The 21,531-nt window shown below is 34.3% G+C and overlaps 2 protein-coding genes and 1 long non-coding RNA gene across 4 annotated transcripts in view; 2 read left to right on the forward strand and 1 right to left on the reverse strand.

The window, feature by feature from the left end:
- The first annotated feature begins 1,939 nt into the window (after window positions 1-1,939).
- LOC144566777 (Ku70-binding family protein) lies at window positions 1,940-4,581 on the forward strand. Its single transcript, XM_078316804.1, has 5 exons — window positions 1,940-2,153; window positions 2,253-2,377; window positions 2,826-2,960; window positions 3,540-3,623; window positions 4,104-4,581. Exons 1-5 carry the CDS (start codon window positions 2,039-2,041, stop codon window positions 4,236-4,238), a joined length of 594 nt encoding a protein of 197 aa, XP_078172930.1. The 5' UTR covers window positions 1,940-2,038; the 3' UTR covers window positions 4,239-4,581.
- Window positions 4,582-6,392: 1,811 nt separating this feature from the next.
- LOC144566246 (actin-related protein 3) lies at window positions 6,393-11,271 on the reverse strand. 2 transcript variants are annotated; one of them, XM_078316217.1, is made up of 10 exons: window positions 10,894-11,271; window positions 10,291-10,525; window positions 9,229-9,453; window positions 8,643-8,789; window positions 8,388-8,480; window positions 8,019-8,138; window positions 7,704-7,814; window positions 7,284-7,409; window positions 7,090-7,188; window positions 6,393-6,723 (listed from the first exon to the last, which is right to left on the reverse strand). In XM_078316217.1, exons 1-10 carry the CDS (start codon window positions 10,938-10,940, stop codon window positions 6,643-6,645), a joined length of 1,284 nt encoding a protein of 427 aa, XP_078172343.1. In that variant the 5' UTR covers window positions 10,941-11,271; the 3' UTR covers window positions 6,393-6,642. The 2 variants fall into 2 exon arrangements, with proteins under 2 accessions (XP_078172343.1, XP_078172344.1); XM_078316218.1 differs by lacking the exon at window positions 7,704-7,814 and having other exon boundaries at window positions 10,894-11,257.
- LOC144566249 (uncharacterized) overlaps window positions 7,821-21,531 on the forward strand; it is a 35,029-nt gene continuing 21,318 nt past the window's right edge. The window contains exons 1-2 of the long non-coding RNA XR_013515165.1: window positions 7,821-7,954; window positions 7,994-8,252. This is a non-coding gene — a long non-coding RNA (uncharacterized LOC144566249). The remainder of the gene's footprint in view (window positions 7,955-7,993; window positions 8,253-21,531) is intronic.

The following is a 21,531-nucleotide window of genomic DNA, read 5'->3' on the forward strand; positions in this document are numbered from 1 at the left end:
CCTTGTTCTAGGTCTGTCTGGCCTCTGTTGTCGGTTGGTACGGGCCGTATGAATGTCCTACGGGCCGTACGGAGAGGTGACAGATGCGGTGGTGGTGCTGGAACGAATGTGTTGGAAGTCTGCCCCTTGCTTCTGAGATGGTAGTTGTTCTTGGGTCGTGACTCTTCCAGTATGTTACTACAAATATGGAAAAAGAAAAAAAAATTAAAATTAAAATCTAGAATCAAGCAAAAATAAGAAAAAGTCCAGAATTTTCGTTGCCGTCCCCGGCAACGGCGCCAAAAACTTGTTCGCACAGAATATATGCTACAAAGTTTCAGTATAGCAAGCTATACCTTTTAAACCTTTGTTACACTCTGTCAAATCAGATAGCAAGTGTACTATCCTATCGATGAGTATGCTCAGGTATCGATCCATAGGGACGGAAGAAAATAACCGGACTTATCCTAAAGTTACTTAAAATTCTAGAAGTGAGAGAAATTGATTTGGTTTAGTTCTAACAATTCTAATGATTTATGACAAGTTTAAAAAGCAATAAAAAGAATTAAAGTTGTTTTCAATTAATAAGAAGACGTTTCCAGGGTTCAGATTTCATTTCTGTTCAGCCCCGAGGCATACGGCCCGTATGGCTTCCCATACGGCCCGTAGGGGACCCCGAGTTAATGCTGCAGCTACTGTTTTCTGTGTTGATACTAATGTTTAGGGTTTCTATCGACCAGATCTAGATACCTAACCTCAACTTTCGCATTTTGGCCTAGTACCCGATTACCGGACTCAAATACTTCCCTCTTAGATGCGTTAAACCTCAACTTTCGCATTTTGGCCTAATTTATCTAAGTTACTTGTTGGTTTACTAAAAGTATCCAAGGACTTTCGCCTCAAGGAAAGTTTCACCTTTCGGGTACTCCTTGGTTTAACCCTACTTCATATACTTTATTCGGTTGGATTAAATGTCATAGACTTGGCTCCTAACACTTAGATGTGCACATTCATCTAACGGGATGACTAATCAATTCAAGCAAGCACAAATAAAGCAATCAAAATACTACTCAACAAGGTAAAAACAAAGCATTCAACACAAAATCCAAGTAGCATGCAAACAAAACCAAACTAGAAACTACATCTTAGCCCTAGAAACAAAGTAAATTAGCTACTCATGTTCATAAGATGACACAAATAACAGAAAATAAAAGAGTTCATGACAAAACAGTGGAGAAATCCGAAGATCCGTTGCAAACTCGCGTTTTTCACTTCTCTTCCTCTTCTCCTCCTCTTGTCTTTTGCTCCAAGGAAGCTTGTCCAAGTTCCAGTTGTGAATCCCCCTTTTTTTGGTGAGGAAATATCTCATTTAATGCCCCAGATCGCGTCTCCAGAGGCTTCCTTTTCGGCCTCCTTAAATTAAGCTGATTTCAGATTCCAGCTGGATTTTCCGAATCTGCGTCCTACGGGCCGTAGGGGACCCCGTACGGGCCGTATGGGACCCCGTACGGGCCGTACGGGGTCCCCTACGGGCCGTATGCCTGTGCTTTGTCTTGGAGACTTTGTGCCTCTGTTGTGGAACCTTCTGTGCAGTTGGGCAGATCTTGTACAGGCCGTACAAAATGTCATACGGGCCGTATGAAAAGTAGTCAGATCCAGTTTTTCGCCCTTTTTCCTGCAAAATACCAAACAAAGCATAGCAGTACCACATTTCATCGAAATATAAGTAAAAAGTCCACATTTATAGGCTTTAAAGCACAGGTTTCAGTGTAAATCAGGGCTGTGATTTAGATATAATATGGAGATATCACCGATTTATTGGGGTGGTACTTAAAAAAAAAAAAAACGGTTTTTTACAACACTGATTAATAATACGTGTTGTCAATAAACTTTTTTATTTTAAAGGTTATAAACAATAATTTTATATTTGCATGTATTATAGGGTTGTATGCGAAATTACTCCCACCATTACGAAGAATTAGAACGAAACGTGAAACCCTGCTCGGCTGCTCCCTCCCTCTCTCTCTCCACTGTGCGACGAGCCCAGCGCGCCTCAGCAATGGCGGACGAGCAGCGGCCGATCCACGATGCCCGTACGAGTGACGAGTCGACAACTGCCGCCGGGGGAATGTCGCAAGAGGAGTGCATGGCGGGCATCCGCAAGGCCCTCAAGAGTACACCTCTCTTCTTCATCTCTCTTCTCTTTTGTATCAGCTAGATTTTGGTTTTGATTTGATTTGATTTGATTTGGTTTTGTTTTGTTTTCGGTTCAGATCCTACTGTCAGGTTCCTACGGGAGCAGATGGAGAAGGAGGGCTGCCCCGTCTGGCCGAAGCTATTCTCAGCTGTCAATTGTACTGATAACAAAACTGCTGGAGGCTACATGAGCGGTCGAGGCGTATGTTCAATTTCTCTTTCATTATACTATATTATTTGGAAGCATATTATCTTGTTCCACCAAATTAGTAGCTATTTTATTCTGGAGCAATGTACTCTAATTTGGTTCCTGTCTGTTTTGGTTTGTAGAAATAGTGAACTTCTCATTTAGTTGTAGATTGTAACATTGACAATTAGAGAGAAGAACAGGTAGGCACTACTGGAAAAGATACTAATGCAGTTTTATTTTCGGACTCGAAATAAATATTTTGTTACAGTAATATTGTTCTCTGATTACTTTTTTTTGAAGGTCAATGTTCTCTGATTACTATTACCTATATAACTGCTTCAGATTGTTTTACTCTTTGAATAAAATGAATGTCAATATTAAAGAAATTGAATGTTGCATCTGAATTCCTAGGGTAAGTTGATTAACTGCATAGACTTATGGATGGGCCATTTCTCTACAGATAACAATATGTCATAATCACATGAATCTGCAAGACGAGATAAAACAAGTCATGATTCATGAACTAATTCATGCTTATGATGATTGTCGTGCTAAGCTGGACTGGAAAAATTGTGCTCATCATGCTTGCTCCGAGGTACATAACTGATCTTGGTCAGAATAACTGTACCTTAGGTCAGTTCTACCAGTATGGATACTGGTACATTCCCACAAAGTAGGGGTTTAAACGGATCGGATATGGATCGGATAGTGGTAGAACCATATCCGTATCCGCTTTATTTTCAGATACGGATCGGATATTAGACTAATACGGATACGAATCGGATATTAAACGGATACAGATTGGATATACGTGTTTTTATAACAGTGAATAACATAATTTTTTCCATAATATACATTAAACTATATGGTATATATCTATTATTTGGATACAAATAATTAAAATTTAAAATCATATCCGTATCCATATCCGCACGAATATTCAGATATCGGATATCTGTATCTAGTTTTTGGATATGAATCCGGATACGGACGGATAATATCAGATCCGTTTGCACCCCTACCACAAAGTTCACCTGAAGGGTCTATGAACATAAGATAGATACTAAACCTCGAATCATCCCACTGAAATAAAAAGGGTTCAACCCTGGCAGAACTCATTAAGGTGAATGTTATTCAATTGCATTTGACAGAGATTTGTTGCATATTTTCTCAGATTAGGGCTAATCATCTAAGTGGGGATTGCCATTATAAACGTGAATTGCTCCGAGGTTCCATGAAAATAAGGGGCCATGAACAAGTAAGTATATTGTGTGCCATCTCCTAGATAAGAGTTTGAAAAATTATCTTTCATTCTTGGTATGACTTGATTGTGCATTCCCAATTGAAGCTAACAATCTAATAGTAATAAAATAATGGTTTGGCTGGAAATAAATTAAGTTTATGTTTTAGGATGATTTTTTAGCATGCTGATGATTAAATGTCAAACTAAGGATAAGTGAGTATTCATGAGTTTCAGCAATGTTCTAAAATCAAACTTGATCTTGTTATAGTATGAGAAAACTATTATATTCTACTTTGATGGTTTTGTTAGATTCTCAGTTCTTATTATTTTGATACTCTATACTTCAATTTTTGTTGAATGATATCCCACTACCATGTCAGTTAATGGCATTTTCCTGTTTAAACCATGCACAACTGAATCAATTCTCCCATTAAGAAATATATCTACCTTACTCTGGAATAAATTCAAGTTTTTCTAATAATATACACTTTAAAGGAATGTGTGAAGAGGCGTGCCTTGAAGTCCGTGCAGAGAAACCCGTACTGTTCAGGCGAAACAGCTAAAGATGCTATCGAGGCTGTATGGGACATTTGCTACCATGACACAACGCCCTTTGACAGGGCTCCTTGAATTAATCATTTGACCTAAATCAACTCATCAACAGCATTTCTCGAGAGAAAAATAAGGGCTGTTAGTAAATTGCGCCTATTCTGCAGAATTTTTTTCTTGGCAGGATAGATTAAAAGGTTGATATGTACTATTGACTATAATTTAGTCTTTCATTGGATAGGCAATTTATTCTAAAGATTGCTAGTCTCTTTATGATTACATAAAGAGGAGATTTTTGGATGAGAATAATTCTAGAATTGTGAGCCTCTTGGGACAAAGTGGAGGCTTTGTTTTTCTTCTTTCGACACATCAACTGGACAGTACAAGTTAAACTCTTAGAACGCAAATTTTGGTACTTACAACAGTTTTTTTTTTTTTGCTTCAACTAAGCTCTCTAACAGCTAAATATACATGTTGGATCATTTTTTTCTTTTAGTTTGCCGATGGGAGTGATTTGCATTTATGGATCTCTGTTTGGAGAATTTTTTTTTATAAACCATAAATAATTAAATTATTTTCACGGAACCAATATGATTACTTTTTTTTTAAAAAAAACCATAAGGACCGGACGGTCCGTCCGGTCTCAAAATCAGTTTTTTCCCAGACCGGACGGACCGTGCAGTCTCACATTTTTTTTTTAAAAAAAAAAAGAAAATTTTTAAATTTTTTTATTTTTTGTATTAAAATATTAGAAATGTTAAATATATTTCTTTGAAAATAGATGAAATACAATATAATTTGATTTATTAGAAAGACAATAACAAATAACCCGGATCAATATTTTTCAAATCGGGTTTTTCGCGGCTGTAAGAAAAATTAATATATTTCTTTGTGTTATTGGAAAAAAATAAAAATACTTAGATTCTGAGTTATTGATCCCGGTTCAAAAGTCATTTCTAGGTAATCCAGAAAATATTGTGATCCTTCTAGTACATTTAATTTATGAAAAAGTTGTATCTATTTTTGAAAAAAATAATAAAAACTTTAAGTTATTTAATGATTATTATTCAAAAAGAATTCTCAAAATAAATACAACTTTTTATAAATTAAATATTCTAGAAAGATGACAATATTTTCTGGATTATCTAGAAGTGACTTTTGAACCGGGATCAATAACTCAGAATCTAAGCATTTTTATTTTTTTCTAATAACACAGAAATATATTAATTTTTCTTACAGCCGCGAAAAACCCAATCTGAAAAATATTGATCAGAGTTATTTGTTGCAATCTTTAAAATAAATCAAATTATATTGTATTTCATCTATTTTCAAAGAAATATATTCAACATTTCTAATATTTTAATACAAATTTTTTAAAAATTTTCTGTTTTTTAAAAAAAAAAAAATGTGAGACCGAATGGTCCGTCCTGTCTGAGGAAAAACTGATTTTGAGACCGGACGGACCGTCTGGTTCTTATGGTTTTTTTTAAAAAAAAAAATAATCATATTGGTTCCGTAAAAATAATTTGATTATTTATGGTTTATAAAAAAAATTCCTGTTTGGACACTACATATTTGCTGAGCATTGCAAGGGCTATTCATATTTCAGATTAGCAAGATATTTGATATTCCTCGGATATGGGTATCGCAGAATGTTAGTCTAAAATATTTTCATTTTTGTTGGTGGTGCTTGAACGCTTGGTTGATGTCATGTAACACAGTGAAAACGAACCACACGGAATAAACATTTATATCACTTGATTTCATCAAAGCAGGCAGTCATGAAAATTTATAACAATGATTTTTTTTTTTGGATTTAAAATCCGTTGGTATTTTCATTAATCAAGAGTTTAGAACAAACCAGTTGAAGAGTTTAGAGCAAACCAGTTGCACATAATTTCGTAACAGTACATTAAATAATACAACTGAATTCTTTTACAAAGTAGACAAGAAAAAAAAAAAAAAAAAAAAAAAAAAAAAAAAACAGAATCAGGTGTTTCTGCGCTCAGATCAACAGATATAACAATGAATTAGTGTTACACTAGCAAGTGTTGTCAGGTAACAGCAGATCTGGAGTCAATTTCGTAACAGTAGATATAACCTTTATACCACTACATTAAATATTACTGAATTCATTTACAAAAGTAGACAAGAAAAATCACAAAATAAAAGCAGAACCAAAAAAAAAAAAAGATCCAAATAATACATGCATTTAATTTCTGAAAATGGAATTAAGCAATTTCTGAAAATGGAATTAAGCTAGTAATTATACAAAATGGCAGCTGCTTAGGCTTTGAATTCACTTTGTTTTTTTTGTTTTTTTTGTTAAAGCGGAATTTCTTTTGCCTCGTGAAACCTATAAGGCTAAAAGAAAATACAATTACAAAAATATTGTACACGTACAAAGCTAATCTAAGTTTTTCCTACTAACAATTTTCTATGCATTCTTCCTGTATTCTATCCCCAATCGTGTTTTGAATTAGTACTAGTACATACCCTTAAATACAGGATTTGTTCTACAAATGCTTGCTCCATACTCCTCATATTCTGCCTTTGTATGACATGCCTAAGAGGAGAAGAAATCAAAATGATGATAATAAAACAATGAACAATATTTCTTCAGAAGCAAAGAATCATTGCACCAATCCTTCATGTGACAACTATTATTAAGAAAAAAGGTTCTCTGGAAAGCTATGCTCATTATGTCAGGACAAGAACCATTATGATATCTGACTTATAGCAATCCTATCCTAAAGAATTATATTGTCTTATATATTTTTTTAACATTTTGGTAGGTGTAATGTTTGGTCAGGATTTATCAAGAACTACCTTCACACTACCAGAAATATTATATTGTCTACCTATGAAAGATGTTAGTAAATGTTGCAGTAGTACCAAACAACATATCTATAAAATGATAGACATGAAATACCCCATAAAATTCAGCAGTAGAAGCAAGCACAGAACCTCCGAACCAAACTGCATATCTCTGGATAGGATGGTTCGCCACATTGACTTCAATTGGTTGAGACTACACAAAAAGGGAAAAAGAATATATAAATATCGTCAGGTTAATTGAGAGTTTTTACTCTTTATCATTAAGAAAACGTACGGAAACAATCTTACTTTTACATCAGGTCCAAGCCGGGCACTAGCTGCTCGAACCCTAGTGTCTACTATCTTTTTCAAGTCCCTCTGCAATCTTCTGTGGAAGTCCTTGAACATGGTCGATCCCCCCGACAATACAATATTCTGAAATAAATGCAGCTTATTAATAAGATAAATGTATATTGACTTGAGATTTTGAATAGGATACTGACGGGATTTTGACTTCAATATGTTCTGATTTCAGAACCAGAGTTAGTGTTTAAAAGCGACATGTATGTTCAGATAAATTTGTATTATTATAAATGTCACAAGATAAGAGCCAAAAGTCAAAGAACCCATAGTAGCAAAAAGAAAAGATATGATTCCTTGCAGCAAAAGCAATTAGGGTTTACAGGTTTGACACAGTAAAACCATAACTACTTTTGGTGATTGACGTACCTTATACAGAGCCCTTCTTGTGTCAATTGGTGAAGACTGAATGCATTTGTCAATTACAGCAGGTAAAGGAGTCGTGAAGTCGCTATCATAAATCTCTGGAGAGAAGAATATCTTTGTACAAAAATACAAAAGTGTAAGGAAGATATACTAAATAGACAAAATATATTACTGCAAAAACAACACGAGGACATTTGTATCCTATCAATAATTTGAAACAAAAGATTCTAACAAAAAATAATGATAAAAGAGCTGTACAGCAACTATCAAAACAAAAGAAAAAGCCAAGGAAGAAATAAAAGAAGAAGCAAACTGCACCTCGGGACCCATGAAACGCTCATATCCAATATCGCATGTGTATGATGCCCCTGTCTTTGGTTTAACACCGGTCCATTGCTTAATGTACTTGGAGGGTTCTCTGTCATGTTTATTGAACTCCTGAAAGAAAAGGCAAATGACTTCTATTTTCAGCAAAAGCTTTGTAAACTCAAACAAGCCAGATAACAAGTGTTTGTTCTCTACTATTGATTTCTATTGTACATTCCTAATACCGTACTCCATAGAAGAGTGCATAACTTAAGAGCTTTTGTGAAAAAAAGAAGAATATAACTTCTGATTATATATGGCCTCTTTAATAGAAGTAATAGAAGAGTACATTATATATGGTCACTTTAACATTTGAGTTACCTTGACTATGTCAGAGCAAGTGTAACAACTCGTCTCTTTAATCTTCCTAACTACTTCAAAAGAATCTTCAGGTGGAATGAACTCTCCTCTTTCCTAAAAGAAACAAAAAAAACTCAGATCTTCCAGAGACCACTAGTGAAATCTTGTTCTATCAAATGAACTTGGAAACCATGACACCCACGCGAGACGCATAATAGGCAATATAAGGGAAAAAAGGGAAAACAAATAAAAAAAAGGGACGGAAACATAAGTTACCTTCAAAAGCTTTTGGATAAAGCAGGTAACATCCTTGCCTGTAATTGGAATAGATTTAATACTGCTCCCGATCACATAGCCGTCAGCTACTGGTACAACATGTGTAGCACCATCTCCCACATCTACTACCACACCTGTCATTTCACACTGAAAATAAAATGATTAAGTTTTTTTAATTTTTTTTCCAACCATTACACTACAAGTTAAATTAATCACTAGGATCCAATTACTGCAAAAGTATAAGATAAAGGCATCTTTTAAACAAAAGATAATTTTAAGATTTTCTTTAGTTATACCAAAACATTGAATTTACTGACCAAAAGATGTGTTACTAAATGCTGACAATTTTGCCCCTTTTAAGTAGCCTTTTTCTTAAATTAAATCAAAATGATTAAAATGTTCAGTCCCAAATTTGTATGAATTAATTGAGAAAGATATGGTTAGGGTCATTTGGTCATGATCAGTAATCTGCAAACTTAGCTGACTTATTTACTGTTAGGTCCATACAGAAGCAATATTATAATTCTAAATTTAGAAAAAACACGAAATTGAATAAAGAACAGTAAAATGTCTTTTTATAACAAACCTTGTTGGTGGTATAGCCAGCTGCAAGAGCAAGTACTGGTTGTACGGCTATATACAAACCAGGTACATTAAATGTCTCAAACATGATCTCGCCTGCATATTCTCGGTTTTCAGGAGCAGTTAGTGGGCTCTCTGTGAGAAGAAAGTAATGGTCTTCCGGGTCACAGCGCAAATAGTTAAAAATGCACTGTTGCCAAAATCTTTCCATTGCATCCCAATTCTCTACCTGCAATAAAAAGAAGAAGCAAATCAGCCGTCATTCCCCCAAAGAATATTATTTATTTTGGCACTTCTCTTTCAAGTAAAAAAAGGACATGATCAAAATTTCTTTTTGATGCATCATGGTTTTACTTCATGAATATGATGCCAGTCTGTAGTAAAGTATTATGTGTTTAACCGGAAACCATCTGTACCATACAGCTTTATGCAGGTCAGAATTTTTCCTGTATTCTCCCTTTGGTTAAATATTCAGGTCGAATGGAGAGTAATTTAGGCGTATTTAGTAATTACTCAGGTTGATGAAGAGATATCGAGGCATATTTGGTAAATTATCAGTATTTCTATGATGCCATTACTAACCATTATCTCATTGAGATATACATAAAGCCACAATTAAGGGCTACCACTAACCAAATCCTCAAATAAAAAGAGCAATGTGAGCAGTAAAACTAATCCGCTCTGAAGATCTCCTTTTAGTAATTTGAATTATATTTATTAACAGCATTAATAGTACGTGGGAGGCTATATTAGGACCAAATGAGCTCCCTATCTTGTTTCCTTTTTTAGTATTCATTATCTGTTTAACCTTTTCCATTTATGCATAAAGCCTCGATCTATAACATATTTTATTTAGTACTGCAATTCAGAGTTTGACTGACAATAAATCGAGATTTAGCTTCTTTGGAGGATGACATTTCTCTGTCTATCCTGCCTTCACACCAACCCTAAAGTTTGTTACAGAATGGCACACCTTCTAAAAGAGGCCAAGATAACTCGTGTTGTAAAACGATCAAAAAAGCCATTTTGCAACTTCATTTACAAACAGCTAGGTTATATGACATACCTGACCATGATGGATCGGGTAACTAAGATTGTAGGCGGTACTAGCACGAGACCTTGACAAAGCCTCCTCTCCAATGCAGAAGTCGAGATCAGCCATTACACCAGCTGTATGCTGAGCTAGCCAGTTCCCTTTATTAGTACTTTTTGTTTGATTTGAAAATGATTCATTCACTGCCACTACTGTTGGAATGATGAAGCAGGGCTCCACATTCCCGGCAAAACCCATTTTTGTGTACCTGACAAAATTAAAAATTGCAAGGGCTGTTATGTAAAGTACAACTAGGAGCAAATTCAATGGGCCTACTAATACGAAATTTTTATTTCTCGGTATTGTAAACTGAAATTTCTAATCCCTCCGTTGAGAAAATTGGAAAGAACTTGGTCTAAATCTTTGAAATTTACAGCTGACTGGAGTAAATTAGCCCAATTTCGACCCAAATCCCTCTCTCCATTGGAATCTAATAATAGCGCATCTAATAGTACTTACAACAACACATTCTTCAATTTCGCGCCACTCAACATAGAACACAAAAAGAAAGAGGAACAAAAACAAAAATCACTATAACTATAAAAGGCTAATCAGAATCGAGAAGTCACAAGCTACCCGGTGCCATTGTCGATCACAACAGCTGGTCGAGAGGAGGCGTCCATGGAGACAACAATGGTTCAATTCAGATCGCCACTTAAGGCATCCGTACATCGTACTGATATCGACTAGCGCAAAGAATAATGGCTCTAGAATTGAGGGAGAAGAGAGTAGTAGAAGGCAAGCGAAAGCGGCGGTTGAACGAGGACCTGGATCTCATCTCATTGTGCCATGATGGATCAGGAAAAAGACAATAATTGACGCTACAGATGCAGAAAGGATGATTCTAGAAGACGATTTGTGGGTCTCCGTTGGGTGGCTTGGTAAAGGACCAGACAGGGTGTGAAGGTGTGTATGCACTGTGGTAGTTCGCTTTTCTTCTTGTTTTTTTTATATATTATCATTTAGGAAAAGAAAAAAGCTAATTTAGACAGATGGCCCCCAAGGAAGATTCACTCATTTTCACGTTAACATCCTTAGAATTTACAGATATTTTTTTAGTGCTGTGCTGCTTAGGTTGTGCTCCCCAAAATGTAGGAGTAGAGAGATATGAGATTTTTTTACTCTTTTTGCATTCTGATTTGGAGGATGACAAATTTATAAAAATTTGTATAACAAGGTTCTCTTCTCTCCCCTCCGTTTTTTTTTTCCTCTCTTTTGGAGAAGAGGAACAACCTTAATCAAGTCTGATCTGCTGGCCTTTCATCTCCGCTCCTTTTCCTTTTTTTAATGAGAGGTATTTCATCTTTTTTGAAGCACAACTGTAGTGTTTTTTGTGTTTTATATTGTTCTTGTATAATTAAATAGCTGGTATTATATTATTGATGTTTGTTTGTCTGGTGTATTTTGGTGTTATTATTAGTTTTAATGTTAGTATTGATAATATTTTGTTTTGCGGTTATATGAAAGGAAAGAGAGCGAATTATCACTAACATTAGCGTATATATGAGTAATTTTGTTACAATATCTCCGAGTGAAAAAACAAATTTTTACGGTAATTCATATTAATTATAATCTTTAATTAGTGCTTCATAGAAAATAAAGGCTATTTATTTGAGTTAATTCTAGTAGAGTTTGCAGATATTGTACATTTTGAATCAAAACTATCAATAATGATGTGAATATTCATTCGGGTTTTTATTTTATTTTATGAAATTTAATTTCACATGATAAATAGAAATTAAAACATAACTAAAGTATAAGCAAAACAAGATCAACTTAAACGTAAGATAGTAAGAAATATCAATTGTACCACTGTATGGATTGTTTGTATATAGAAGTATAGATCTTATTGCTTGAATGAATGAAAGCTTTTAGGAACTATTTTTTATGCATCCTTTAATACTTTTAATTAATAAAAAATAAACATATAACCAATTAATAAAAAATGTAAACTTATAACAAATAAAAATGTTTATTTAATTGAAAACTTTTTTAGCTATGACTAAGATAATCGCTGGTATAAAATAAAACAAAATACAACCAAAGTTGAAGTGTGGGGTACCAAAATGAGAAACTCACAATGTTTACATACTAAAACGCAAAACTAACAAACAGCAAATTACACTATTACAGGGACCATCCTAGTAATTTTACCATGATTACCTTTTAATTCGTTTTGGAGTGGGAATACTGCCACCGACGGTACTTTGAACTGCGCTTTACTACTGCGGTGGGCGAGAAAATGACAGCGATGCTGACATGCCTCCAACCGGCCCTTTTGCAATGGGTTGATTATGGACCGGGCCGGGCCGGTCCGGTCCGTTTTGAAGAGTACTTTACCTCTTCAGTTTTTTTATCTGTCTAGGTTTTATTTCATGGGCTGGGCCGTTGGTCAATCACATAGAGGAGGCGCTTCTTGTTAGGTATGTTCAAACGGCCGGTTTGTTTAAAGTCAAATTAAAATAGTTCAATTAAATTTTATTCGGTTTTAAAAATCTAACTGAAAATTGGAAATAAATCTTCTGCGATTTCAAAGAATTATAGGAACCCTGCGATTTCAAATCTCTCCTTTCATTTTTCTTGAGATTCGTGCATAAATAATAGCTTCTTTTGAGATCCGTGCATTCCATAAAATGAAGGGAGGGATTTTGAATCGCAGTCTCCCTGCAATTTTTATCGCAACATATTTATTTCCCTAAAAACTAACTGAATTCGACTTATCGACTGATTAACAACTGAATCAAAAAAAGTTGAACTAAATTTTGTTTTGTTTGGTTGAATTGAAATAAGAGAGATTAAGTTCAAAACTTAATACTACACAAATACACTTAATAATCATAGAAATAAATATCAAGATCAGTCGAACCGAAATAAGAAGATTAAACTGAACTAAATATAAAAAATCGAAGTTATTCAAATAGATATCAAGTAAATTTTAGTTTGTTTGATTAAATCAAAACAAATGTGATTAAGTCGGATCAAATATAAAAATAAAAGTATAATTGTACCCAACCATTTAAACCGAAAAACCAAACCATATAATCCAATAATTATCGATTTAGTGGAAACCAAATAAGCCAGATCCAATCAGTTACATCCCTACTATAATTTGGTACAAATACAGCTTTACTTAAATTGATTCTCTTTAGTTATTCCCCTAATATAAATGTGACAACAAAATCGTACATTTATTAATTGAGATTGAGTGTATATATATGCAATCAGTCTTGCGACTTGATTTGTGTTATTTATTTATTTTATTTTGAGAAATTTGGATATATACCCATCACAACTTCTTTAATTAGATATTTACCCATCCAAAATTAAAAATTAGATATTTCCCCATCTAAACATCATCTATTTATTAATATACCCATTTTCAATTTTTCTCAATAAAAAAGGTAAATCATTATTAATAAAATATTTAAAAGACTATTTTGCCCTTCAAAGAATACTGTACAGAACCTCCCTTCAAAGAATACTGTACACACACAAACAAACAATTTCAATCCCAAGAAACATGCAGATCTATCATCTCTTCAAATAATTCCACACAAAGAAAGAAAAGAACAAATAACTAAACTAATCAATCGCAATTGATGCTAAATCCAAAACTGTACCTGTACCAATGAAACATGTTCTTCAACCTTGCTGGTACAGTTAGTTGCCAAAAATACCCTTCTTAGCACAACTAACAAATCAACCCACTGGCACTCGATACCAAAATACCATATTACCATATATATTACCAAATGAAAGCATATCAGAATGAACAATTTTGCAATATACCCATAATTTTGCTATATTACCATAATTTTGCCATATTACTAAATATCTATTACCAAAAATATATTACCAATGATATATGCTATATATCATTTACAAAAACGGATGAATATGTTAGCACCCTTACAAAAACGGGTGAATATATTAGCACCCCTAACAAAATACTAGACTAAAGCTTATATATTTTCTTTTTCAAGAATCTTGAAAATAGTTGACGGACATGCCTTCTTCTTTGGTTGTGTAGCACCAATGTTAGCATTCCTACAAAAAAGTTGAAAAAATTACTCGTGCTAAATTTAAAAGTTTTAAAATTAACTTTTGATCAATAAATTAAAGTACAACCTTTTCCTAGAGGTTTGCTAAACCCGTTAGGGGTTGAACCCGTTTTGCCCGGCCCGTACCCGTTACCCGTGGTACCCGTACCCGTTGCCCGGGTACAAACGGGTAGACGGATAGACGGGTACGGGTAATAAACGGACCGGACAACATAATTTTGAAAAAAACCCGTTGTACCCGTACCCGTCTACCCGCATACCCGTACCCGTACCTGACCCGTTACAAAATTTGAATTTCAAAAATTTTTTGTGGCCTCCACAGATAAATTAGACATAAACATATGTAATTAGGCCATGTTCTGGAACAATCTCGAAAGCTAGTCCATAGATAAATTAATCATACTATATTTACCAGTACATCATATAAAGGCCGGTTCGACTAATATCAGTGTCACAAAGCACTGTACGTTAATTATAATATTTCAAAACATGCTCTACAAATACATAAGTATACAACTTCTTACGAATCTAAATTTATTGATATCTGTTTCCAAGGCTTTATTCTCCAAATCATAGTTTATAATTTTACATACTTTGAACAATCGACCATCACATGTGTTCTCTTTCTCACCGACTTCAACTTCTTACGAGGTGTTGCATCTTGCTTGCTCAAAACATTGATGGACTGATCAGTATTAGAATTTATAATCAACGAAGAAAATGGATCAATACTGTTCCAATCTTCCTCCATTGCAAACAATTTTTGTGAAAGGAAGAAGAAATGGTAAAATTGGATGGAAGGGGAAGGCTTGCCTCTGATGGAGGAGGGTCGCGAGGGTGGAAGAGTATCGCGCAGGAAGAGAAAGGGTGAGGCAGGACGGAGAATTGCACGAGATGGAGGGTTTGCGTGGGATGGAGGGGCGCGCGCACTGGGAGAGGAAGGGTCGATCGGAAGAATAGCGGGAGATGGAAAGTGAAGTAGGTTTTAGCGCTCAATTTTTTGAAGGGCAAAATAGTCTCTTAAATATTTTATTAATAATGATTTACCTTTTTTATTGAGAAAAATTGAAAATGGGTATATTAATAAATAGATGATGTTTAGATGGGAAAATATCTAATTTTTAATTTTGGATGGGTAAATATCCAATTAAAGAAGTTGTGATGGGTATATATCCAAATTTCTCTTTTATTTTTTATAATGCAGGTGCCAATTAAAAAAGTTTTATCTTATTCAATGATCAAATAAAGAAGGTTGCCTCTTGAGTCTTGACTCAAAACTTGACCAGATTTTGATACATTCTTTCAACAATAATTTGCACCAAAAGATGAACACAACACTACTAGAATAATCGTTTTTTGCATGCTCAGCACCAGTTTGTTGCATGGTAGAGACGGCTCATGCAAAAGAAATGACGTTTGTTGACTTTTTAAACTTGTTACATGCGAATCCCCATGTAACAGGTATCGCATGCAATTGTGTAAAGTGCAACCATGCAACTGTGTGATGTTCAACCATGCAAATAAGTTTTGAAGGTCAGATATTATAATTAATTCGAGGTCCATGCAACAACTCAACTCCATGGCTATGCAACTACTTAAAAACTTAGTATATATTATATTTAATTAAAGGTCCATGCAACTACTTAACCCCATGGCCATGCAACTGCTTAACTCCATGTTTATATTATATTTTATTGAAGATCCAGGTAAATAGTCCATTATCATTCGCATGTAAATAGTATGGACTAAAAGTTCCAAACAATTGTATGGGATTAGCCATGAAATAGTTTATTTACTGGAGACAGATTCATTTTTGTTTATTTGATATCTCCTTTTTAATGAAGCTTTTAATTAAAATTCACAACAGCACGAATAATAGCAGTATATAAAAATTTAATACTTTGATAACTTAAAATTCTTGCATTTAGAACAAACATTTCAAAATAATGGAGAAACAAAAATAATAGTACAAAATATGTGACAAAATAAGCTTTTATATGAAAGAATAAAAACTATGTCAGAGATTTGAGTGGCCTGAGTTCAATCTGCATACTGTCATTCTCTTTCCTTATCCTCTCAAATTTGATGCTTAAGCTCTGAAATTGGAACAAAATAAGCAAAATAAGTTGATAAATGATACTGTTAATGGTACTTGATGAGTAGATATAAACATGATTTTATTTGAGTGAATTTTTTTGCGTTACTAAGTACCAGTATATACATTACTCAGATACTCAATGCCTCAAACAAAATCCTCTTGCAAATCAGACCAAAAACCAGTGAAGAAAGTCATAAATTAACCAAATCCTTGCATAGATGGATATAAGACATTATCAGGAACTCACAGAAACAAACCTCACATTTTTGTGATTTTTATACAATTAATTAAGGACTTTCAAAAATCAGATTTCAAAAATTCCAGCAATTGGTACAATCGGTGATTGGTATCAAAACTGAACAGTACAAAATTACTAGTTTGACCCAGTTAGAAAATTTAGAAAATTTAGAAAACTTTGAGATTAATCTAGGTGATAGTACATGATGTTCTGAGAATTTTGGTACCAAAAACTCCTGATTTGGAGCTGTAGTTTGCTCTGTGCAAAAATCACAAGTCAGCATGCCAGAGAAAGACAAAACTGCCCTTTGTATCCTGAAACTTGAAGAAATAAACCACTTTAAATCCTGTAAAAACTATGAAAATATACCTGAGCACTAGATACAAACTTCCAGATGACAGATGGCACATCACACCCTTTATATATGATATACCAAATTTGTTGGTTCGTAACAAATGGACTCTCAAATTTGTTGGTTTACGAAACAGGGGTCAGGAGTAGTGTACGGTAAACATTATATTTTATTTAATAGTTTTTATATATTTCAAAGATGAGATACAGATGCACTTCTAAAATAGCAGAAATATCTTAAATATGTAAAATCAAGCAGGGAACTTTGTGATGACCTTTTTACCCCTACTTACTGTTCTGTTTTCTTTTAGATGTCGTCGGTAGTCATATTGTGTACCAGTTGGAAATTCTTTTGCATTTCTTTGCCTTTTGCACTGGTACAAGACCTGGTTACCTATATGGTATTTCTAAGTGGGAACAGGGACGCTATCAGAGACACTTGACATGTCATGTTCCACTTGTACAAATTACTTTCCCTGATTGAATAAATATCTCAGAGTTGGACAAAGAAGTTACAGTTATTACCACACTGATGGCAGTAGGTGTGTCGAAATTAGGCTCACCATATGCAAGTTAGATTACTAGAACTCCAGCTAGTACAAGTGCAATTGCATGATCAGTAATTGCCAGTGTTTGACGGATTCAGAGATTTCACCCTTGGGTTGATCAAATCATCAACTGGTACAATCGGCTAGGTACCATGTTGTGAACTTGCCATGACACTGATTGACACAAGGTTTATCCTCTTCTCCTAAGATATGCATGCACCATGCAAAAATTAAATTATGCATACAAATTCAAGTTTTAAAAGACAGTTAATTTATAATAGAAAAGAAACTTCCCTGTATTTATGTATTTTCCACAAATCTTAATGAATGAAAGAAATTTTTCTTACTACCTAAAGTTGTATAGTTAATGAGAATGTGAAATAAAATGGTTGGAAAATGTAAAACAAAAGCTTCATTTCAGTTTCATGCTCACAGTCAGGAAAAACTCAAATCTTTATATTTGCATCAAATTAAAAACATAATCACATTAAAAACATAATCACATTAAAAACTCGATGGATGAGTAAATAAAAATAATTTTTCATCAAACTTTGCGTCAAGAATATAAATGTAATGCTCTTTAATTTCAACGGTTCCGATCAACCAATTGACGATACATTTCCATGTGCCTTCATTAACTCAACAAACTAGAGTTCATGTTGCATATTCATGCATATAGGATATGAGTCATAAGCTCTAGTTTTGTGAGTTAATTGAGGTGCACATCAATATGTCGTCCGTTGGTTGATCGAAACCGTTAAAATTAAAGAGCACTTCATTTATTTTCTTGTAGCAAAGTTTTATGAAAATTTAATTTTATTTACCTATTCATCTAGTCGATAAAAATATTAAAACATCGAAATGTTATAAACACTTCACGTTGAATCGATGGGCTAAAAATTGCACTTTATCTCTTAAACTTTTGCAAAAAAGTATTTTTCTTAAATAAAATTCAATTCAAATAAACCAAATCTTTATGTCCAATTATCTGAAATTTTGCAGTACAAATTAATTTTATAATTGAAGTTAAAACTTTGAATACATATTTTATTTTGAATCTTCCTCATTTTATTTGAATCTTCCTTCTAATTTTTCACGTGAGTTACACAATATATACAAATTACTTAATTGATTTTTTTTCCTAAAATTTGACAACTTTTATCTCTTTATTTTACCTTAATTAAATTCCCTCCAAAATTTTGATAATTTTCCTCGTCAGTTTTTCCCTCCCAGAAAAAAATTTTGACCTCTTTGCAATTCGGATGCCATAAAGTAACTCAAATTATGAGTTTAGATCCATACCGTTCGATCTTTTATGGCACCAATATTCAAGATATTTGCGGATTCCACCTCAGACCGAATTCTGATCGGACAGTCCAGATCTAAACAAAAAATTCGAGTTACTTTAGAGAAATCGGACTCAAACAAAAGAACCCTAAATCTCATCCCCTCCCGTAGATTACCAAATATTTCCCTCCCTCCCAGCCGCCTTGCTCTTTCCCCCTTTTTACCAAAGAAAAGAGAACCAAACCCTCTCTTTCATTCTCTCTCTCTCCGCATCATTCTTAGCTGCGGCGTAGAAAGTAGAAAAGCACGAATAGGTGTTGGCGCCGCAACGCCACGATGTCCGCCGCGTTATGCGGGAAGCGGTCTTTTTCCATCTTCGACGAGCCCCCTTTATCGTACCAGCCTCACCACTCCCCTCCTGTCTCACCTCCGCTCCCTCTTCGCTCAAGTGCTGAACTCACGGGTGAGTATTCAATTGAAGTCCATAATTGTTTCAATAAGAAGTCCATTGGCACCAATTTATGCAAGTAGATATTTCATTTTGTTACAAGCGCTACAAGCTCCAGGAAGATACAAATGATATTGTCCTACTAGTAAAGAATTAATATTACCATCCCTTTCAATACAACAAAACAACAAAAATAGCAAAACAACACTAAGGAATTAATATTACTATCCATATCTATACAACAAAACAGCCAAAAAATACAAGTTTTTCAGTATTTCATTATCATTCATACACATACTTCACTGCAAAATATTTTTATAATATATATTAAATTATATAGTATATATGATATATCTACTATTTGAATACAGATAATTAAAATTCAAAATCATATCCGTATTCGTATCCGCACGAATATTCATATATCAGATATCCGGATCTAATTTTCTGATACGGATCCAAATACAGTCATATATTATCCAATCCGTTTGCACCCCTAGCTAATAGCTATCCATATTTTACCTAGGCAGGCAGGCACCATCGCATAGGATCACATTTCATAATTAGTACTTTAAAGGAGGGTGTTTTAGATAAAATTTTACTGATGAAGGACATATTGTAAACTTGACCAAGGAGAGACAAGACAATAATTAGCTAATTAAACAGTCCTACAAACAATGGGAATCTTCTCATCATACCACAAGAGATGTAGTTCTTCAAGGCAAGCAATTAAGAGGGACAGAAGAGGGATATATATTTAAAAACCCTATATATGGCTCATGCTGCACCAAATCTACTCCCTGCTGTCTCTGACTAACAGTTAGAGAGAGAGAGAGAGAGAGAGCTTTGATGGTTTAAGAAGAGGGAGGAATTAATGAGGGAAAAATGTACTGGTCTCCTAGAAAGGTGGTTTTGGTGCTTCTGGTGTTTCTCTTTGACTTCTCCTTGCTTCATCAACATACTAGTGTTGGTAAGATTAATTAGCAACTCTTATAGTGAGGAATTTTTTTTTTTCATGCATGCAATATGTAGTTTTCATGGTTCTTAATTTGTAATATCTTTTGTTAAGAGTTCAACATTTTTCTAATACATAATTAATGATATAAAATTATGGTTGCTACGGGTATTAACCTAGCTATCCTCTACAGTTGCAGTGCAGAAGGTGAAGGAAGGCGGAGTCGCAGTCCTTCCCTTTCTCTCTCTATTTCTAGGGTTTTTTCTTTTGCTGGGGAGAGGCGTACCCAACAAATTTTTTTTACAAATCTTAGATTTAATTTGCACGATTTTTTATTCAAATCCAACGGTGCAGAGCGAAAATGCATGTGGTAATACGTGTGGCTATATATGTAGCGGGTCTAATTTGAACTAAATTTAGACTTCTACACATGTAGAATAAGCTTGAGATTGACCTAAGTAAGGTCAACCGTTGCAACAAATAAAATAGGAACCCTTAACCGTGGTGCACATATTAATTCGATTTCATCCTTTGCACAACGAATAAATTCGGTTGGCACCCCCAAACTTCTAGAGACCAACCGTTATTAATCTGTTACAACGACAAATCAACCATTAGGACGACAGCCAAACTAGATTGTTGCAACGGTAGACAATCGTTAGGGTTCATGGTAGACCAACCGTTGCAACGGTAAATCAAAATTTTGGGTTCAAGAACTGTTGTAACGGTTAAGACCAAATTACTTTATTTTATTCAGCTTTATATAAATAGAAGCAAAATCGAGATTTGGATGATCACTCTAGCCGCAACGAATTTCAAAACACGAATTTTCAGATCTAGAAAAAGCCATTGTTGCTTGTGCACTCCAACTTCAATATTCATATTCAATCTCAAGCATATTCAACCAATACTCAATCTCTTAGTGTGATCTTGCATGATCAACTTACTAACTTATTCACTAGAAGCTTTGTTGCTCACCTTGTTCAACCTTGAGCCTTTAGTGCTCGTGAGCCATTCCATGCTCGGACCGTGTGATTTTCTAGAAGCTTTGTAAGGGCTCATCGATTCCACCTTATACTCCTTTCTCATTGGGTTAAGAAAGGCGTGCCATTTCGAAGGTCGCAAGCCCCAGAGACGTATGCTTTAGTGCTGAACTCCGTAAACAACTCTCGTGTCAAGTGTCTTTAAACTCTACTATTTACTTTCATATTTATTTGTTTAGATTTAA

This window comes from Carex rostrata, chromosome 15 (genome assembly GCF_964058835.1).
Source record: "Carex rostrata chromosome 15, lpCarRost1.2, whole genome shotgun sequence".
Taxonomy (NCBI): Eukaryota; Viridiplantae; Streptophyta; class Magnoliopsida; order Poales; family Cyperaceae; genus Carex; species Carex rostrata.

Coding starts and splice junctions, on each gene's coding strand:
- LOC144566246 (XM_078316217.1), bottom strand. CDS start 10,940: ATGGACGCCTCCTCTCGACCAGCTGTTGTGATCGACAATGGCACCGG. Junction 7,410..7,703: donor CAAGAAGGGCTCTGTATAAG/GTACGTCAATCA, acceptor CATTTATTTCAG/AATATTGTATTGTCGGGGGG. Junction 6,724..7,089: donor CTACTGCTGAATTTTATGGG/GTATTTCATGTC, acceptor TTCTCCTCTTAG/GCATGTCATACAAAGGCAGA.
- LOC144566777 (XM_078316804.1), top strand. CDS start 2,039: ATGGCGGACGAGCAGCGGCCGATCCACGATGCCCGTACGAGTGACGAG. Junction 2,154..2,252: donor CATCCGCAAGGCCCTCAAGA/GTACACCTCTCT, acceptor TTTTCGGTTCAG/ATCCTACTGTCAGGTTCCTA. Junction 3,624..4,103: donor AAATAAGGGGCCATGAACAA/GTAAGTATATTG, acceptor TACACTTTAAAG/GAATGTGTGAAGAGGCGTGC.